Source organism: Hyposmocoma kahamanoa, unplaced genomic scaffold (genome assembly GCF_003589595.1).
Source record: "Hyposmocoma kahamanoa isolate Upper Pololo Valley unplaced genomic scaffold, ASM358959v1 65, whole genome shotgun sequence".
Taxonomy (NCBI): domain Eukaryota; kingdom Metazoa; phylum Arthropoda; class Insecta; order Lepidoptera; family Cosmopterigidae; genus Hyposmocoma; species Hyposmocoma kahamanoa.
The window spans coordinates 16,018,391-16,039,662 of record NW_020653853.1 but is presented as its reverse complement, the minus strand read 5'-3'; the positions used below and the strand labels follow the sequence as shown (position 1 = coordinate 16,039,662).

At 35.1% G+C, this 21,272-nt stretch overlaps 2 protein-coding genes across 2 annotated transcripts in view; one reads left to right on the top strand and one right to left on the bottom strand.

Moving 5' to 3' along the window:
* LOC113231310 (pancreatic triacylglycerol lipase) overlaps nt 1-12,226 on the bottom strand; it is a 43,862-nt gene extending 31,636 nt beyond the window's left edge. The window contains exons 1-4 of the mRNA XM_026465576.1: nt 12,082-12,226; nt 9,884-9,983; nt 7,690-7,838; nt 131-197 (exon numbers count right to left, since the gene is read on the bottom strand). Of these exons, the coding sequence (XP_026321361.1) occupies nt 131-197; nt 7,690-7,838; nt 9,884-9,983; nt 12,082-12,130 (365 nt within the window). The 5' untranslated portion in view covers nt 12,131-12,226. The remainder of the gene's footprint in view (nt 1-130; nt 198-7,689; nt 7,839-9,883; nt 9,984-12,081) is intronic.
* The window catches only part of LOC113231308, a 129,266-nt gene that overhangs the window by 104,453 nt on the left and 3,541 nt on the right, over nt 1-21,272 (top strand). Inside the window, exons 3-6 of the mRNA XM_026465574.1 lie at nt 14,713-14,775; nt 15,503-15,700; nt 16,022-16,157; nt 18,831-19,018. Of these exons, the coding sequence (XP_026321359.1) occupies nt 14,713-14,775; nt 15,503-15,700; nt 16,022-16,157; nt 18,831-19,018 (585 nt within the window). The remainder of the gene's footprint in view (nt 1-14,712; nt 14,776-15,502; nt 15,701-16,021; nt 16,158-18,830; nt 19,019-21,272) is intronic.

Here is a 21,272-nt window from a genome sequence, read left to right as displayed (position 1 = left end):
TCATAAACTACGGTAGACCAATAGCCAACAGTGAGTGAAGTCGACACCGGCGGCGGTGGATGATGATGAAATCTATTCGATACAGTTTTACATAACATTGTATAAGAAAAATGTAGATATAAAGCCTTACCAGGGAAATGCAATGAGGCGTGACCAATCCACAGATATGAAGTTGTAGTTGCCGGTTGACAAATGTGCTGGAAAAGGCGAAAATTAGATACATATTAGATAAACACGTGTTACCTACTATATATGTGTAGCACGAGAGTAGAGCAGAGCTTTGAGAAGTATAACTAAAGTGACCCTTATGAACAAATTACGGAACAGTATGATCGGACGTGTAGAAAGAATGAATGAAAGAAGTTTGACGTAACAGATTTAAGGCGAGAGTGAGTGGGCAATTTGGTAAGGACCGACCAAGGCGAACTTACCATGTCCAAATTGAGGACGTCCTAAGAAGCCGGGTCAAGAATACCCTTAACCAATAAGCGTGTATGATGAAGCGAAAGATGTGTACAGGATCGTAGCAAGTTTAAGAGGGCCCCGAGCTTCTGAGGCAAATTGATTTTAGGTATTCAATGCGCTACGTGCATGTGGCATACGTTTTTAAAGCCGTATGTAAGCCCTAGCGACACAACTTCCTCGTTTGATGGCTTATGCTGGACTGAAGCTGACAGAGAGAAAGCGAGGCGGCTCTTACAAGTAGAGATGGGAAAAACTGCTCATTTTTTAAAAGGTTATGCTTTTTTTGTTTGAAGCTTACAAAATCGTTTAGAAAAACCTTTGCGCATAGACTTTTATGTTAAAAAAGCATGCAACGTTGTGTTGATAGCGAAAAGCAAGAGTAGACCACTAAAGGTTTTAAAGTAAGTAAGTTTATTTGTAGAACAAGCTTAATTTTTATTTTATAAAATTATTATTCACACTGACGAATTAATTTGTTTAGGAAACATAGATGGTGGAACTTGAAACATAAGCACGCTGACAGACGCTTACGCTTATATTGAAAAGCGTGCTTATGTGCTTATTTTAAAAAGCAAACATTTTTGTGTTTCTCGTTTAAACGCCCACCTCTACTGGCTAGTATGGGCGGATCACGTGCGTATTTAGGTATTTCCTTCGTATTATTAAAACAAATACACATTTTGAAAATGTACGGAGTATACGTTATGGAAATGATGTAGTTTTGTTATTATTCAAAAACTAATGACCATCCGAGAAATATTTATGCCATACCAAGGGTTTATTTTGTTAAGAGATAAATACGGATTTTTTTTTCTATCGTAAAAACTACAAGAATCATATTTCTAAAGAGTATGATTTATAGAGCAAATCCTTAAATATCTATCGAGTCCTTAGGTTTTCGCGATTGTTACACATAGGAAATGAAACTAAACTTAAATATCTTACACAATAAATTCATAACTAAAGCCTTAATAGTTACGATACAGCAAGGGATCAAACGAACGCAATTGTTTCGCAATTACGAATCGCTGCCTCGGCGCATTCTTAAGGCTGTTGCTCTGCCTACACTGATGGCAAAAGGGCGTGAACTATGTGTCGAAATTGAAGCTGCTTCGACCTTGTCCATATGAATATATAATAAATTTTATCAGGTCCTCAACAAAACAAACCTAAACGTTATAATTTTATAAGGTCCTTATTTACTGTTAAACAACTATACTAATAATAATATTCCAAAAGTATTTACAGTAAATAAATAGTTAGATTAACGATGATTATTTTGTTGTAGACCTTTTGTTCTTTTTTTTATAGTATCAAGTGGCGGGACGAACAAGTCGTGCCTTATGGTAAGCTACACACCTGTCCACAACAGTTGCAGTGCCATTCAGAACTTACAATCGCAAAGATCTGAGGGGCACTGCCACCACTCCCGTCACATTGAGACATAAGTTGACAAGTCCCATATGACCAGCTCCGTTACTCTAAAAACCGGAACGCAGTAATGCTAACATTATTGCTTGGCGGTAGAAATAGGAACTCTTTCACAAGGAACTCTACTGCTACTAAAGTGTAATTAATATTTAGAAGTATAATAATTATGTTCCGACAATGTCCGACAGAGAACACAGGCGGAGAGTGAAAATCAACACTATGCTGAGGCTTCGTCCTTATCAACTTAGTAATAGAAATCAGACTCACATGTATTATGTGATTTTCTAAATATATGTGTTTGATGAATAAATAAATATTAATTTGTTTACCAATAAAGTTACTCTTAAGGAACGGGTTCACCTAGTTCAAGAGACAAGTTCCACAATTAAATAACGTCTAGAAATGTTTTTTTTTACATTTGGAATTTTGGATTTGTACTTCTTTAATTGGTAATAGTAAAGAAATTGTTAATATTATTAATAAAAAGGCAAATAATTCGAACGGGCTGGATTTGAACCACCGCCCACTGGCTGGCTGACGCTTTCCCAACATCATGGCAGTAAAACATCGTTATATTCAAAAAACTTAATAATATTACGATTCTAACCTGTTCATAAATTCATAAAGGGCAATGGCGACGTTTATCTTGTCATAAGACCATCAACCATAATGAGTGCCTTACATTTCACTTTTAAACTTTCTACCGTCGACATACATTTTCCGCTACTCGCCGCATGCCAGGGTGGAAAAACCACTTGTCTTTCTACACAAAGGCTCTTTTTGCAATAAGACGATTTACGCCTACAGCAAAGGAATAGAATCCACTGCACATATCAGTAAGTCTGTATTTCTAGAAAACAATTAGGTCAACACATTACGAGTACAATATAATGCATTTCGCACCATGTAACGAATGCCATGTAGCATGTCTGTCATTGCCCTGAACAGTGTGGACGATTTTTATGCCCTGTTAAAAAAGCATTAATAGTATTTTAGAAAGACTAAATAAGTCGAAAAATAAACTTGTGAAAACTATTTTTCCAAGATGCGAGTACTCAAAATGTTTCAAATGTCAATTTATTTTAATTTTAAGAGTATTTAAATTTTAATTATTAACTTGGACTTTATTTAGGATTAAACTATTTTTCGGATGTAAATCGCGTATATTTGTTTTTTCAAACAAACCAACACGTTTCCGGCCCTACAAGTCCCATGGTCACAGTTGAGTCAGTCTATGTATTTGTGTATGTTTGGTATTATGCAATTTAAATTACTTATTTTTATTTTCTTTGTCGAATTGTTGTTTGCGTCAAATTTTATTTATTGAATGCCTAATTGTCTACAATTATTTGAAGTTGTATTTTTTTGTACGTAACATGTAACATATTTATATTTGAATTGTGGTGTACCCATTCATGACGGGCGGACATGGCAGAATAACAACGAGCGCTATGTAATTTTGACGTGCTTTTTTTATTTTTATTTGAATTTATTTTTATTATTTTTTTTAAATTTTTCTTCTTTGTTTTATGTTCGATATTTATGTATGTGGCATGACATTTAAAGCCGATTGTATACTTTCCTATAATACACATGTATTTTAATTTTAACCATATTGAAAATGATGCCAAAATTGTTTTCACAATATAGGACTAAGTATGTCCCAAGACAGTTTCCTTATATCTCCTATGGTTTCGGATTTTCGTATACTATCCCATTTAAAAAAACACTCTGTATATATCCACATCGCCTCATCAGCATCAACACGGACACTCCACATTGATCGGTAGTGTCGTTATTGACGCATAAACATCACAACTTACATTTTTATGTAGCTACTATATTAATTTCCGAACCTACATCGACTTATTTAACGCTTAAAAAATCGTAGTAAGGGTATCGTTTTCAAACAAATACCAACGCATACTTGGGTGATACAAGTTTACTCGTGGTGAAGTTCGACTGTGTAGACGGGCCTTTGTAGCCAATGGATTAGCGAAGCAAAATTTCTACAAAAGCTAACATTTCTACCAGATGATATATTAGATATGAGTATCTCACTGTATGTATGCGGAAGAAGACACATTGTTGTACGTCTATTCATCGTCTTGATCAACAAGGAGAAGACTTAAGGGAACTTGAAAATACAAAAAACTTTGATCAAAACTCTTTTTTTTCGGGTCTAAATCGCGCATTTTTGATGTTTTTTTTTTAACTAAATGTTTCAGGCCGTTGACCAAAATATGGAGTCTGGTTTGATTATGGGACCTGTAAAAGGGCCCAAAACGTATTTATTATGTGTTTCAAAAACAAAAATATGCGGAAAAATTATTTTGATGTAACAATCGCGAGAACTTGAGGACTCGATATACAGAGCACTGATTGCAGAGACGTTTAGCAAGAAGGAAAACTGATCACAAACTTTATTGACAGTGACTATTCGATTTGCTGCTTATGTTTATCTTCTTCTTATATCTTCGAATAGTCAGACTGACTTTATAGGCAATTTCGCACCCATAAATAATAAATTACCCTGTAAGCGGCTCGAGCTCATAAAGCTTATATTAGTGGCACAACACAATTATTAAGCAAATGTTAGCTACTGTGATTGTTAATTGATTCATGAATTCTGGCGCACTGGCGCACTTCGTTGTAATCGCATTTAGCGCATCTGGGGTAAAATCGGATTATTAAAATTTCAGAAGTTACGTAGCAAGTTTCAGATTTTACGGAATGCAAATATGTTGCATAGAAAAATCATGTCGCGTACATAAATGTTAATTGATTCATGAATTCTGGCGCATTTCATCGGTAAAATCGGAGTATTAAAGTTTCAGAAGTTACGTAGCAAATTTCAGATTTTACGGAATGCAAATATGTTGCATAGAAAAATCATGTCGCGTACATAAATGTTAATTGATTCATGAATTCTGGCGCATTTCATCGGTAAATCGGAGTATTAAAGTTTCAGAAGTTACGTAGCAAATTTCAGATTTTACGGAAAGCGATTATGGTGTCTAGAAAAATCATGAACATAAACAATACAAAAGTTACTGATAACTTCGACTATGACGAAATCTTGCAGTTTAGACGACTACAAAATTATCATGTTCCAGAGAGTCTCGTGTCCAACTGAATTCGTACTCTTGGTATAATAAAACCACATGTGAGCATTCGTATGTAGCAGTAGAGCTCCTTGTGAAAGAGTTCGTCCTGGGAAGTACTGCCACATTACCTATTTCTACCGCCAAGCAGTAATGTGAGCATTACTGTGTTCTAGTTTTAAAGGGTGAAATTACAGGCACGTAGGAATTATCAACTTATGCCTCAGGGTGGCGCAGTGGCAGTGCCCCTCAGATATTTGCGATTTAAAGCTCTGAGTGGCACTGCCACTGTTATGGACAGGCGTGTCGCTTATCATCAGGCGCACGACTTGTTCGTCGCGTCACTTGGTATCATTAAAAAAAATAATATGTGAAAAGTGTTTATATTATTAGTAATAATAATAATAACGCACACACTCAACATAGCCCCGCACTAGGGAAACCCTGTGTCGCGGGTGCTATAAACACACACATAGACAAACACAAATTACACCCAAACTCACAAGATAAATAAATGTAAGCCATACAAATATTTCTCACGGCCCGGGAATCGAACCTGGGACCTCAGCATGGCAGTCCGGCATGGTAACCGTTCGACCAATTTTGTCGTTGCAATTGTATTACATGAAAGTCATTAAAATATGATGACTTAAGTGAAACAAATTATTCATATGTAAAATGTTATAACTTTATAACTCTCCTACTTAGGCGGCAAACAGATTGATTGTATGTTTGCTGAGACCTCGACTGCATAAAGTTGATTGCAACTTCAAGCATTAACTGCATGCAGTCGATCTGGGCTGTAGTGTCGAGTTACTCATACACGAGGCAACTCGTTTGTACCACTCGCTTGGTTAGTTTGTCACAACACCTCATGACATAAAAATGTCCCACCTCAACTCGTGTCATAGCCTCATGTCACAGCATCACTCATGTCACATTGATTCGAATTCGAATGAATGAAAGAGCACGAGCATTGAAGTGTTCAGGCGAGGTATACGACAACGCGGAACTCGAGAGAGAGTGAGTAAGACATAGCACGTCACTGTGACTTGAGATCCTTTTTTTTTCCATCCTCTAAGTTGAGATCACACGAGCTCTCGAGCACGAAACGAAGTGTACCACAACACAAACTACAAAGTGTCAATGTCACTGTCCTGTTCAGGCTTAACTTAACGCCGGGTTCACGAGTCTCTCACTGCGTTTTTCGCTTGCTTTTTTATATAAGACTTTTGTTGTAGATTCTCCTCTCAGTGAAATTTATCGATATTCGCCTGTTCCTTTATCTTGACATTGGCAGAAATATCGATGGAGCTATAACATTTTAGAGAATAAAACTTTTTTCCGTCCTCCTAAGTGTCCAGGCAATAGTTATTTAGATGTTTTGTGACCGATTGCTTTAAAAATCTCTTTGGTTTTATTACTTACTTTAAAAAGTTTGAGGAATGAAAGGAATTTAACCTTACCAATATTACGTAGATATCTATTTACCTGAAGAATTATTATTTAATGCTATAAACATTTGGATTCAGTTTATTTTCTAGAAATTTATTAATAATATATAAAATACATATACAGTATTGATATTGAGGGAATGCAACAGTGATTAGTCCTGCGCTTTTTATCTGATTTGACATCATTATGATCATACACTATCATAGTACTAAATAAAATTAGCATTTATTTATACTATATCATAACACTTAAGTTATCCAATTGATTGATACCATCAAATTATGAAAATGTGCTTAATATTCCCTGTCAGTTGAATCGTTGCCGTAGTCACCTCATTTGAAGTAGGACATTGTACAACCTCATTTTTTCAAATGAGGTGCTCCCTCAAGCTTATTTTAATTTTAAAGTCGGTGTCGTCTGCATGCAGTTAATGCGTGAAGTCGTTATCCGAAATCTCGACTGCATGAAGTTGATAACGACTACAAGCATTAACTGCAAATATGCAGTCAATCTGTTGGCAGCCTAAAGCATAACAAAACTATCGACTAATTGCATTCATAGAATCTTTAAAGCTCTCTCCTGAAAAGTAGTCATTTTGCAGTAGTGACTTTATAATACCAAGTACTTTATCTAATCAAATTTCAATCAAATCATATCGGAGTTTCAACAGATAATTACCATCTCGCGGGTTGTAGGACCGACCCAAACCGAACCAAAAAATGAATGTTGTGAGGAAACGTTCAGGCGCAAACTGAAGAACCTTGTATTGGAAAAGTCCCTTTACTCAGTAACAGAGTACATTCGAAGTACTAAATAAAGAATTAAACAATTATATTTATTAATGAATTTGACATTCACCATATTATTATACTTTAATATACTTTTATTAGTTATTAAGAATTTATATTGACATTTCCTGTATGCACTTGACATTGTTAGTTTAATTCATTTTTTATTAGTTTCAGTAATTATGTTGATTTGTATTACTTATATATCCACTATTTGTACTAAGTACTAGACAAATAGAGGATACTATTATATATTATTTATTATGCATTATTATACAATTATTTCTTCATTTTTTTGTAAACTGGTGCTCACTTTTCGAAGAGTAGTATAAAATGACATGTAATTGTATTTGTATGAAATTTGTAATGTTGAGAGAAATATACTAAACTAAACTAAACTAAAAACATAATCTTCCTTTAGTAAATTGGTAATAAATTGACTCTACCATCTCTCAAGGTGATTGTACTGGGTCCAGCGACTGTCTCAGAGAAGCCCATCAAATAAATGACAGTCGGATTAACAGGGTTGAAGGACGTGCGACGTAATGCGTTCGCGTCGCCCTGCGGTATCAGCTCGAAGACGGTTGGATTCGACCTGGAGAAATAATGCTTCGTTTAAAATTGATAATTTTTATACGTGTTCATGACAAACGATCACAGATAACAGTGCTTTTGTTTACAAGCATACTTATAAATGACGAATTGACCAAGTTATTATTTTTATTTATACACATATCATAAACCCTCTATGATGTTTTCAAAAACCGCAAATTACGATCAGCATAAAGATAAACTATTTTGTTAGACCAAATATTTTATCTGTGAAAATGTTATTAATTCATAATAATAACATCAAATTCGATTTTAATATTACATTCAAATTTCGAACATCTCTGAAAAACAAAACAATTTGATTCGACCTCCATTCTAATATCAGTCGAGATGAAGTTTTATTCGAAATGAAATGTCAATAGCAAACAGTTTTGACAAATTTCACACGTTACTTGACATCGAACGATATGATAGTTGGGGACGAGTCAAGTTTGTCTATGAATTTAAAAAAAAAAAGTACGATTGCGTGACATGCGTGAGAAAAGTTTTTATTTGCTGCCATTTCGCCAGTCGTAACATGCGGTTCTGAACACATCAAAGAGAGCTTATAATATGTGTAGTACAGATAAAGCGGTGTATGTAACTGTACATAATTAGGCATTAAAACACTCGTGTGATGTTTTTATGAAATTAGCCTGTCGGCTCGTTTCATAAACACACACTCGCATTTTAATGCCTTTCATTATGTAAGTCACATAAACTACTATTTTGATTAATTAAAAAAGTACGAACATACGTAAAGCTAAGGCACGTAAATAAACTTATGTTCTGTTACTGTACTCCTTGCAGTCTATTAAAAAAATAAAAATTTCAAAAAGTGCTTTTTACTGCGATCTGAAATTATCACTAAAAAGTTTTTATGTTACATTAACGGATCTAAGCTAAGTGATGTTTTTTTAACGCCACAGATACAAACCTTAGAGGAAACGCAAGAACAAATTTTAAACAAAGATATTTTATATTTTTAACTATGTCCCACTGTACTCTAGTCGCCGCAAATGAAAATAAGTGATTAAATCAGATGTTGTTATTTACAATAGTTCATCTGATGTAAATTGGCCACCATCGCCTATCCATAGATCCACCCTTAACATTGCAAATGGTGTGCGCAGAGTGATTCACGTAATCAAACCGTTACGATATCGTAGCGATTTAGTCGTCGAACTGCTTTTTCGTATTCACGTGTGACAGTGAACCTCAACGAGTCCAATTTTAAAGTCGTTCGATCCAAATGTCGTTAAAGCGTATTCTGGTATAAGAATCAAACTTAAATCGACTCTAAACAACAAGTCATACGTAGTCTGCTAAAATTTTGACAGTTCTTTCAATAGACTTTCGACGACTAAATGTCAAATTTCAAAATCCAAGATGTCGTTCATTAGTCGTTACGTTTCGATTCTACTCATATCAACGTTCGTTCAAGTGATACGTGAATACCCATTTTGGATAGGACTTCGATCGAAATTCAACGACATTTTGATAGCTTGAATTTACGTGAATCGCACAGCAGGGAACACGGCCATCTCTTAATCTATATAATAATAAATATACTTGTATGTAAAGATGTGCATTTATTCTATTATAAGTAAAAATTTTAATTGAATTATACATTCGGACGCGTGTTATCCGCAACAGTATTAACTAATATAGGGGCATTCATCCCCTATGACGTGGAGAGCAGAGCAGAGGCTGGCCCGCATACAGCGCACCAGAGACGCGCACTTCTTACGCAAAATTGCGACAAAAATTCTATGCGTGCGTGTCAGCCAACATCCCTGATGCGCCACTGACGGGCCAGCCCCATCAAAGGCCCTGTAGCCATGTTCGTATACTCTCGCCACAGATTACATGTATATAGTGTGGTACAATACGCTCTGAAGAGGGTTACCTTCACCTCTCCCGAACATCTTACGAATCTGCGCGCGAACATATTCGTACTGACTGACAAGCTCTATATAGCCGAACGTTTTAATATATTCTCGCAAATGTGAAATTTTGTGTCACCCCACACAATATGCGACAATATACCTGGTGAAAAGTCTGAACTGGATGTCCTGGGCATCGTTTCTGGGACAGCAGTGCAGGCAATCGCCTACAGGTGCAGTCATGAAACATATTTCCGAAATACCTGCCAAATAAAAATACGTGAAGTTAAATTTCATTTTGTTTAGATTTAGTATTTATTATTTATTTAGTATTAAGTTTTTTATATAACGTGTGCAAAATTGTTATGTCATGTCATAAAAACTCAATCGATTGATTATAACGATGCTGTAATCGAACACTATAGTTTCTTTAAACTTTAATTGATATTAACGTTGACGTGATCGTCAACGAATATCCTTTGCTTTATTCTAATTTGACGCGTTTTATTTCGAAAATTACAAATGATAAACGTACCCAACAACCACACCAATTAACTTGTACCTCTAACATAAAATAAGAATACTAATCGTTATTATTATTGACACAAAGATCAAATAAATACAAAGAAAAATTCGTTCGGTCTTACTGGACTCGAACCAGCGTGTGTTGTTTCAACGTGGCTACCGTTCTTACCAACTGAGATTACGAAACGAATCATCAGTTCTTATGAATTTTTCTATGCACTTATTGCGGGTCTTTGTATTACGTTCAAACATATTTTTTGCCGTAAATTAGTGGCGTATTTTCACAATAAATAGATGGATATCGTGGTAATAAAAACTATAATAAAACATGGCATTAAATTCAATAAAAATTAATATTGCAAATATAAACATGTTGTTCGTCGATTTATATTCTTCAATCGGTACTATATTATTTCATAACCTCTACTGAGGCAACATATTTTCAGTGAAGATCAACATGGAATAAGATTCATCTTATACAAGAAAATATAAGAATAAAGTATTATGACTTGTTTAGAAATAATCTCAGTACAGAGTACTAAGAAAACCGATCTCAAAAGTCATTCATGGTTTGCCACCCTTAGAGGTGGAATATTTTCTTCAAATTTAAATTGGACCACTTCCGAGGCAATTTCTTTCCAACAAAAACATAATCACAAATATCGGAGTTATCGCGTCACATACATACAAAAAACATACAGTCGAATTGAGAACCTCCTCCTTTTTTGGTCGGTTAATAAACACGATCATGGAAATACGTACACACTTACAGTTGAGTTGTTAAAACAGATTATTTGTTATCTAAAATCACGTAAAGTTTGACTGTTACGTTTGGACCTGACATCAATGTTCATATTACTATTAAAAAAGGAGCTGATTATTAAAAATATCCGCATTGTTGCATCTAAATTATATAATCCAGCAAAATACTTGACACAATAATTAAGTCTGATTATAATATTTTATTTCCTTTTATTTATTATTTTGAACTATAATGCAAACTGTTATAGTATTAAATGTTCCTTGTATGCTTTGAATATAATAATTCTTAGAAAATTTCATACAACTTTCGCTTAAAAATCGTATGGTTAGACAGGTGACAACATTTTTCGTCGCCTAAATTCGTAAACCCCGTAATGTGAACTTTTGATCAAGCAAAAAGAACAGAATTACTAGGAATCTAGGAATATTAAATGACAATCTATTATTATACCTTTACGTGTTTTAAGTTTTGTTTACCCGATATTACGCATGAAAAGTAAAAAAGGGATGTCATCCAGAAACGGAGTTACGAGGTTTACAAATTTATATCTTTGTATACATAAAAAAGGACAATTGAAACCGTCTGTAAAAAATATCAGTTTGCGTTTGAGTAAATTATGATTCTTTTATCAAAATTCTTGAGTAACAATATAAATTAATTAATTTTTACACAAATTACAAATACAAATTTTTAAACTTGGTATCGGCCGGAAAGTTATTGTGGGACAGTATCGGATCGAACTTAGATGATAACATTTCATAGATCGCTATCGAAATAGAATTTGTCGAACATTTACTTTGTTTCATGGCGTTAATTTTTTTTTCAGAGTTATGTGAAAGTATTAAGTTACTTATGATCTCCTTGACTTAGATTTTTAATTTCAAAATGATGGACCGCAGAACAGAGCGAAAATAAAGCATCGATAACAAAACAAAATGTCGTTGATAGGTAATTTGTTTTTAGATAATTTAAAAAATGTAACTCGGATTAATATTTTCTCAACAATTTTGTGACTTTTTAATGTTTTATTCAAATAGTGTCGAAATTATTATTTTTCCAATTAAGCAACTTACCAATAAAAAATGTAATGATATTGCAAGAAGCTAAAGATTCGGTGAACATATTCCAAACACTTTACAAGCAATTAGGAAAAACTAGCGCGGAAAACTCATCTCAGTCCACGGCGTTGCATTTTACCCGTAACGACCCACTCACAATGCGGGAATTGAAACTTGTTTTTATAAATCTTTTTTTCCCCTAGTTTTTTTTTTATTTAACCTCTCTGACTAGCTGTCGGCCATCCACTGCATCACATGCGGAAAACTCACGTAATATAAACTTAAAGTAGAGTACAATAGCGCAATTTTCTAGCATTTTTATATTATGAACTTCAACCTTAACCGCCGCAATCGATGTAATCTCGGTTTTTATTTTAAAATAGAGTCAATTTTGTCTCACATGATGGTTTGGAATGACGTCTCACAAACCGATAAACCGATGCCGATTTTATTATACTGTCACGGAATATGGCCAAAGAGCACGGTGATTGTTCTTCGGCCGACTTCCATTTGGTAACTGCCAAATTTTTTACCATGCCCAAGTTAAGCGTCACGCCGGTTGCGTAAATATTTTGAGATAAAGACAATGGTAAATTGATTGCTTTACCTACTAAAATATAACCCGCGAAATTACTATTAAATAGGTAACGAAAGTTTACATTTTCACATTGACTAAATTACAAACAGTGGAAAAGTATAGTCTACATCGCTGTAACACAAGTATCCAACTTGTTGAAAAAATTTACAAATTCGCAAATTACAAAAACTTTTAAAATATTCGAGTAGAAAAGTTTCTTAAACAACATTAATAATATTTATAAAACTTGCAAATTGTTTTTGACCGCAAATAGACATTTAATCGTCTCCATTGAATATATATTTATACTTTACTATCCATTGTCCCATTGTAGGTAAAGTAAAAATGTAGGTATTCTAAAAACATAGATATTATGTATCAACAATACTTTGATTTTTCCTTGGTTTGTTTTAAAAAAGGAATGAAGGATTCTATGCACGTAACAATTGACGTAAAGAAAACATAATATCTAAGGCGATTTATTAAGGCGAATTAAAAGTGCCTTCCACGTATGTACCGACCTTCATTTGTATTGTTGAACAACTTCTCACCGATTTTAATCACACTTCTCGAAATTGTATGTAGTTACTTGTGTTAAATTAAGCAAAACGACAATGGTGTTCATCTAATTACACAATGATAATGTACTAGACAATTTCAAAATATAATCTTTTCCTGTACTACGAAGGTCAGAACAAAATTTGGATAGAGCACTATAATTGTAAAATAAAAATACTAACACTTTAGTTTAGTACAGCTTCTTGTGAAAGAGTTTATCCAGGGGAGTAGCAGTAGCGTGAGCATTACGGCGTTCCGGATTTGAAAAGTAAGGGTGCTAGTGAAATTATAGGCACATGGGATTTGTCAACTTACATCTCAGGGTGACGGGAGTAATGGCAGTGCCTCTCAGATCTTTGCAATTTAAAGTTCTTAATGACACTTTGCTACTACGGACAGGCGTGTTGCTTGCCACTATACGCACGACTGTTCGTCCCGTTGTTGGATATTATAAAAAAACTTTATTCTTCAACACAAAACATATAACAATTAAAATAAAACTGTCTGGAAGAAGAGGCATAAAGGCTTCAGCAATTTGATGAATGGTTTCACCTGGAAAGTATTCGCCACTGGAGATAACTCATGCTACGTTATCTCCTGCGGCGATGTTAACGCGCACTAAGGCTGGAGCCTCCCTAAAGCATTCAATGTTTTTGACGTCGATGGAGGTTTTTAAGAAAATCTGTGCCCGCATGTATAAACCATATACGTACATTGCGTCAATACATCAACGAAAGTAATAATGAAAACAATTCTGCCCTCCTTGTCCTAATAAACATAATAGATGTTTTAGTAAAATTGTTTTATTTGCCTATCTGGGTTTTGCGAAACGAGAGCTACGAGTACAACTGCCTCTAATCGGTATTTTTTAACTTATTTAGTTTCAGTTTTATTGTTAAGCATATTTGCTTAACAATAGAACTACACTTATTAGTGTAATTGTAATTTTTACTAGCAAAAAAAAATAGGTGCCAATATCTCGAAAAGACAAGGAGAGCAGAATTGATTTTAGCATAAATATTTTAAACTTACTTGTCAACCCTATAATTTTGTTAATAATAAACAATCCAAAATTTACTAACACTTGCATAACTTCACATATTCACTACGTCCGAATTGTTGAATGTGTGTTACTTTACTATTAATAAAACATTTATTTCGAATCAAGGTTAATTGCCCAAAAATTGTTTTAATCTAAGTAAAAAGCGAAAACTCCAAAGCAACTTCATTTGGATATATCATAATCATGACCGAGTTAATGAGTAACTCGCTAATTGAATGCATTTTTTATTCATTTGCCTAGATATAATAATTACAAAGTTTAAAAAAATATATATTTAATCAATTGAAAGTAGATAGTACCTAAGGTGCATTTCTTAAAACGTCTTTTTTTTATTGAAAAATGTATTGACATTGGGTAGGAAAAAGGCAGAAAGGAGCAATAACAATATTAGATGGACTCAACCTTTTTATTGTTGTTCCAACAGCATTGACAACGTCCTTTGTTTCAGGATAAATTGCTCAATAAGCTGGAAGAAAACGAACCTGAGCTTGCCACTTCGCCCGAAGAAGAAGTAAGTAAAAAAAAATGTAACCGTTACGGTCTAATTAATTTTTTTCCGTCCTCTAAGGTTACGGTACGCCGTTGATGTCTAATGTACGAAAATATTGAAGTTTCGCTACGCAATCGAAACTTAAATTTTAGCATGTCACGTTGATTCTCAAACAAAATGCCACAACGGTCATTGTGCCGCTAATGTTCCTCTCATTATGTTCGCCGCACTACAACCTAGGAACCACTTTATTAGTACGTACGTGTATAAAATCATTATTTACACGATACATGTTATTATAATAATGTGTTTTTTTACAATTGAATACGAAAAAACAATAAGTGCTATACAATATAAATATACGAGTTCAACGTTATAATTTATAGATACGAGACGAGCAAATTAATTGTTGTACATATCTATAACAAATTTGATATACACCTAAGTGCTTGTCTAGTTTGTGATGAACTTATTAACACATTTACTTTTGAATTATAATAACAACGTTCATATGAAACATTGGCCACATATACCAAAACGTTTAATCGAAATGAAAAGACGATTGAAGTCATTTTTTTTTTTTTTTCAAATTAAACTTTCTGGTATAGGTATGTGAGCAGTGATTCTTATGAACATTCTTATCATAATTCAACCTTTTTTAGCGTTCATCTAAATATATCCATGAGTGTATATGATGTATGTTGCTTGCTCATGTGTGTGGAACTAATCTGTTCAACCCATGTTGCAGTGTGTAATATGCGTGAACGCGAAAGCGACGATGCAGACGTCGCCCTGTGGCCACCGCGTTGTATGCCGACGCTGCTTCGTCAAGACCATCCAGATGGCCGTCAGCCAGCGCCTGCTGCCGCTACGGTGCGTCATCTGCCGCGCCAAAATCCTGCGACTGCGGCAGGCGCCACAACTTGTTACCAGCAAGAGCTGGCAGGTTTGTAACCATCTCCACAGTACCGATTTTTCAATAGACATTTCTTACAATTTGTTTCAAAGGAAATTTCTTATCTGTAGGTAACTGTAACAACATCTATACATCCCACTGTTTGACACAGATATTCTCTATGGTCTGATCCAGTACGTACTTTGTCCACACTGACGTGGATGACTTTTTTCTACCATGCAAGTTTCCTTACAGACATTTACCTCCACCTTTAACACAAGTAATAAAAATATACTACAAATAATTAAAATATTGTAGTGATGCAGCATTGTTTGTTTTAGTAGGTATTTATTTGTATTTGTAACATTTCAGGTGTCGAGCAGCAGCGGCAGCGGCAAACCGTCATGGGGGGTACCGGGCTCGGTATCCAGCTACTCGGTGGGCGCGCGCTCCGTACCGGCCTCCGCCTCGCTATACTCTGTTACTAGTGGAGAGTCTTCCCTCTCAGGTGCAATATTGCTATAATAGAATATTATTGACCTCTTACAGTCACAAAATGCTATTTAGCAGGTATAGGTCGCTACTAGTGTAGGCCAACCCGAATGGAAAAATTTTCACCATTAATGGCGGGCGCGTTGGCGATTAATTGAATAACAGGTAGACGGTGATGCCATTAATGTACTGAATTTCGCGATTTGTACAAATTGCAAAAAAAATGTTTCCTTTATTTTTGTTACGAAAGGCGCTGTTTTTAACCGACTTTAAAAAAAGAGGAGGCTCTTAATTCGACTGTATTTTATTTATGTATGTAACACGATAACAATTTGTGAACCAATTTTGATGATTATTTTTTTGTTGGAAAGAAAGTACCTCAATAGTGGTCTCATTTAAATTTCAAGAAAATATTCCACGTCTAAGGGCAACGATATTATCTATCGGTCTAAGGGTGGCAAACCAGGGAATGAATCCGGTTTCGTGCACTTTCCGGTAAACGATTTCAGTAAAACTTGGCAAATAGATGTAATTCCGCCAACTTTTGAAGTCGGTTTTTTATACTATACTTATTTGTTTCTGATTTGTTATAAAGTGCTCATAACTTTCGCAAGTTGAAATATGGTCTGACATTTATATCGCACTCTGCTGAGTAGTGTAGGTGTATAAAATATGTGGAATATTTTAATGTAGAATATGTACGCTCATGAACATATTTAAAAGAACGCTAAAAAAGTTGATTTATGATAACAATGTTCGTATGAACCACTAGCTACACATACCCGAACGTTTAATTTAAAAAAAGAATGACTTCTATGGTCTTTTGATTTCGATTAAACATTTAGGGTATATGTGGCCAGTGATTCATAAGAACGTTTTTAAGTGGTTTTTAACATAGGTAATTCAATCTTTTTTTTAATGTTCCTCTAAATTATGTCATTGTAACTTGAACTTTAGAAAGTAGTACACAAATGTAGATATATATTCTGTATTTCAAGATATAGTAACATACAAATTTCCAAAATATTATTCAGTCAATGATCACGAAACCAAGAAGCCATAACCTATTACCTACATCATTTTATAGCGTCATTTTACACAATAGATACATTATTTTAATCCGTCGTGTTGAACAAATTGTTAAACGAAAGTGAATGCTAGCAAGATACATCATCAAGTGAAAGGACATTATGACAACACCTAACTTTGCTATTGACGGGAGATCGTTTAGCTGCCTCCGTGGTCGATCGGTTACCAATGCTGATCTGCCACGCAGAGGTCTCGGGTTCGATTCCCAAGCCTTGAGAAATACGTGTCTGGTCGATATTTATTTATTTCTTGAGTTTGCGTGTAATGGCACTCGCGATTTCCCTAGTGGTGGGCTTTAGCTTTGTGCGTTATTATTATTAATTACAGGCGGAGTTGCAAACAACATTGTTATGGTGGAACTCTTGAACCACTGTTGTAATTAATTGTACTTTGTGTATAAGTGTATAAAAACAAGATAAATAGGTTCATTACATATACACACACACAAAACACAGAGTTTTACATGGTTTGAGCTGCAGTCTTCCACAGTCATATTGTTATATTTTACGTCGTGTTGATTGAATTATTATTACTATACAGTATTATTTTATGATCATACTCGCGAATGTTGAATCATACACTGCCGGACTAGTATTGCAAAAAACTCGAGTTCGGGAGTCTATATTTTAGGATTCGACTCCAATTCTCGAGACTCGACTCGACTCATAAAGACAGAGACTCCACTGCTCGATGTATTACGAGTTTCCGAATAGACTCGAGTTCGACACTTGCAATCGAGTCTATTTATGAAACGAGTCGAGCTTGAGTCTGGTAGTACTGTACCTACCGAGCGGTATTGTGGTGTGTTGTGTTAAACTGTATCGTATAATTATTGTATTTTTTTTTAAATCACCATATTGGGTTTAAGTTTTTTATTTAAATATTAAATCACGGACAATAGTAGTTGTCCAATACAATTTAACCCTGCTTGTCGTACTCGAGACTTTGTAGTGTAGAAATCGCTTCGAGTCGAGTTTCCGAACTCAAGTTTTGTTCAAAACTCGAGTTAAGTGTACGACTTGAGTTCTTTTTTGACTTGACTCCGTGCTCCAATGACTAGCACTTGACTCGACTCGGGCTCGTGTGTGTTTTAGGCCACCAAGCCTTACCGAGCCGTAAAAATTTTTATCGAGTTTATAAAAGTAGACTCCCGGACTCGAGTTTTTTACAACACTGTCCCGGACACAAGTTCGAGCCACCTTGCGTTTTGAGTATTAAATGCCCTAAGCTTAAAAAAATGTTTAATTCATCAAAAACTGTTAATACAATTTTGTAGCTACTATACTAAACGCCAATTCCGTATGTCCTTGTCGAGTGTTCAAATTTTTATAAGCTGAGAAAACTTAACAATATTTTTGTATCCCAGTCCTTTAAAAGTAAAAATGTAAGGTGGCTTACGTTCAGTACGTTTCTATAATAAATATTGGGTACTAATTTGAATAATCGTTAAGTAAGAAGTAGGTGTTTAAGGTCGTAAAATATCTCGAGAGTTCAATCCATCGACCATCCACGACTGTCGACCTAAAGTTATCATTCTACATTCTACAAACTAATCTAAAACGCCGGTTGACCATTAGTCTACAATATCTTTTTGTCGTAGGAGTGTCTTCCGTCTCATCTAATAGCGGTGGCAATGTGAGCAACGCCTGCTCGACGAAGCTATGTGGTGGCGCTAAATGCGGTGGCGCCTGTCTGGGCGCAGTGCCACGTGCCACCACATCTGCGCCATCGCGGCCTCGACAGCCCGCCTCCCATGCGCTGCGGCGAAGCCAGCATCATAGCATGAAGGTACTATCTTTCAGTAGCAGTAGAGCACCTTGTAAAAGAGTTTGGTACTGCCACCTTACCTATTTCTGCCGCCAAGTAGGTACTGATGAGAGCATTACTGTGCATTCCGGTTTGGAAGGGTAAGGGTACGTGTGAAATTACAGGCGCCGTGGCTATGCCCCTAAGATCTTTGCGATTTAAGCTCTTTAGTGGCACTGCAACTACAGGCGCAGGATTTCTTCGTCCCTTCACTTGGTATTATAAAAAATCTTCGTACTTAGTGTATGCCGAATGCCAAATCAAAGATATCCATGATACAGGCAATACTTTGAGTACACATCAAATTCAAATTCAAATTCAAAATAATATTTATTTCATAGGTAAGCATTATTACACTTGAAATCGTTACAATGGTTAAACTCTACCGCTCATTCGTAAGGCAGATTCCCCTGAGAAGAATGAGCAAGAAACTCTAGGGGTTGCTCTTTGTAAATAACATTTACAATATTTTTTTTTTATTTGAAACATCAGAGATCGAGACTACCTCCATGAGCTAAACGGGTACTACCACGGATTTTTGTCATCCAAGTATGCAGAAGTAATAACCTTTAGTATAAAGTTTTTGTTTCACTATAGTTTTAAACCTCGTGAAAGGCAAATTTTGTATATCAACCGGACTCTTGTTATAGAAGCGTATACATTGCCCCTTAAATGATTTTTTGACTTTGTGAAGACGACTATCAAGAAAAGCTAGTTTATTTTTATTCCTCGTGTTAATGTTATGTCTGTCACTATTTTTCATAAAGAAATTACTATTCCTTTTAACATAAATTACATTTTCATAAATGTACTGTGAGGCTAGTGTAAGAATGTTAATTTCCTTAAACTTATCTCTCAAAGATACTTTGGGGCCCAGATTGTAAATTGCCCTAACTGCACGTTTCTGCAGGACAAAGATTCTATTGATATCGGCGGCATTACCCCAAAGCAAAATGCCGTATGTCATTAGACTGTGAAAGTAGCTGAAGTAAACCAATGTAGCGGTTTCGACGTCTGAAAGTTTCCTTATTTTTTTAATCGCGTACACTGCAGAGCCGAGCCGTTTTGATAACTTACTTATATGGGGACCCCATTGCAATTTAGCATCTAACGTTATACCTAGAAATACAATTGTATCCACAAGATTCAATCTTTCGTTTCTAACTACAATGTTTGTAACCGTCTCTCTAACATTGGGTAATGTAAATTTCACACAATTTGTTTTTTTTTCATTAAGAAGTAGGTTATTAACAGCAAACCAATCAACTTTAGATATAGCATTTAAAAAACTTTAGATATAGCATTGTTCACATCGTCGTAGGAACATTGGTGCCTTTTAACTTTAAATAATAAGGAAGTATCATCAGCAAACAATACTATCTCATGTTTTATACCCTCCATAAGGCTTGGTAAGTCATTAATATAAACTTAAAACAAAAATGGGCCTAGAATTGAACCTTGAGGGACACCCATGCTAATTGCAGACCCTGATGATCTCGTACCGTTAACATCGACCCTCTGTACCCTACCACGCAAATACGATTTAAGAAGGTCGAGATCACGTCCCACCACACCTTAATGGCGAAGTTTCCTGACCAGTGTATCATGGTGCACACAATCAAAAGCCTTGGAAAGGTCACAGAATACACCAATAGCATCATGTGAGACTTCCCATGCATCAAATGTATGATTAATCAACTCGACACCAGCGTCGATTGTAGAGCGACCCCGAGTGAAACCAAATTGTTTAGGAGACATTAAGTTATTACTATAAAAATGTGCACACATCTGATTTAGAATAATTTTTTCAAATATTTTACTGAGAGTTGGTAGTATTGATATAGGTCTGAAATTGGTGGGGTCAGAAATACGACCAGATTTGAAAAGTGGAATAACTTTACTTTGCTTCATGAGGTCAGGAAAGACACCATCATCAACACATTTATTAAAGACACAGGCTAAGTAAGGCGCAATACAATCAACTATAGAACTAATTACTCTGACTGAAAGACCATCAAGATCAGCAGTATTTTTTATGTTTTTAGACTTAAAGGCTTGAACAATATCGTTTGGAAATACATGACGGAACCTTAAATTAGTGATACTAACTGCATTATTTTCTTTTAGTAAGGATTCAGCGGCGGTGGGAGATGAATTTAACGACTTAGTAGTCAAAATTGGAATGTCAGTAAAAAAAATTCAAATATTTTAGCAACTTCTGCATCTGTGTTTACAA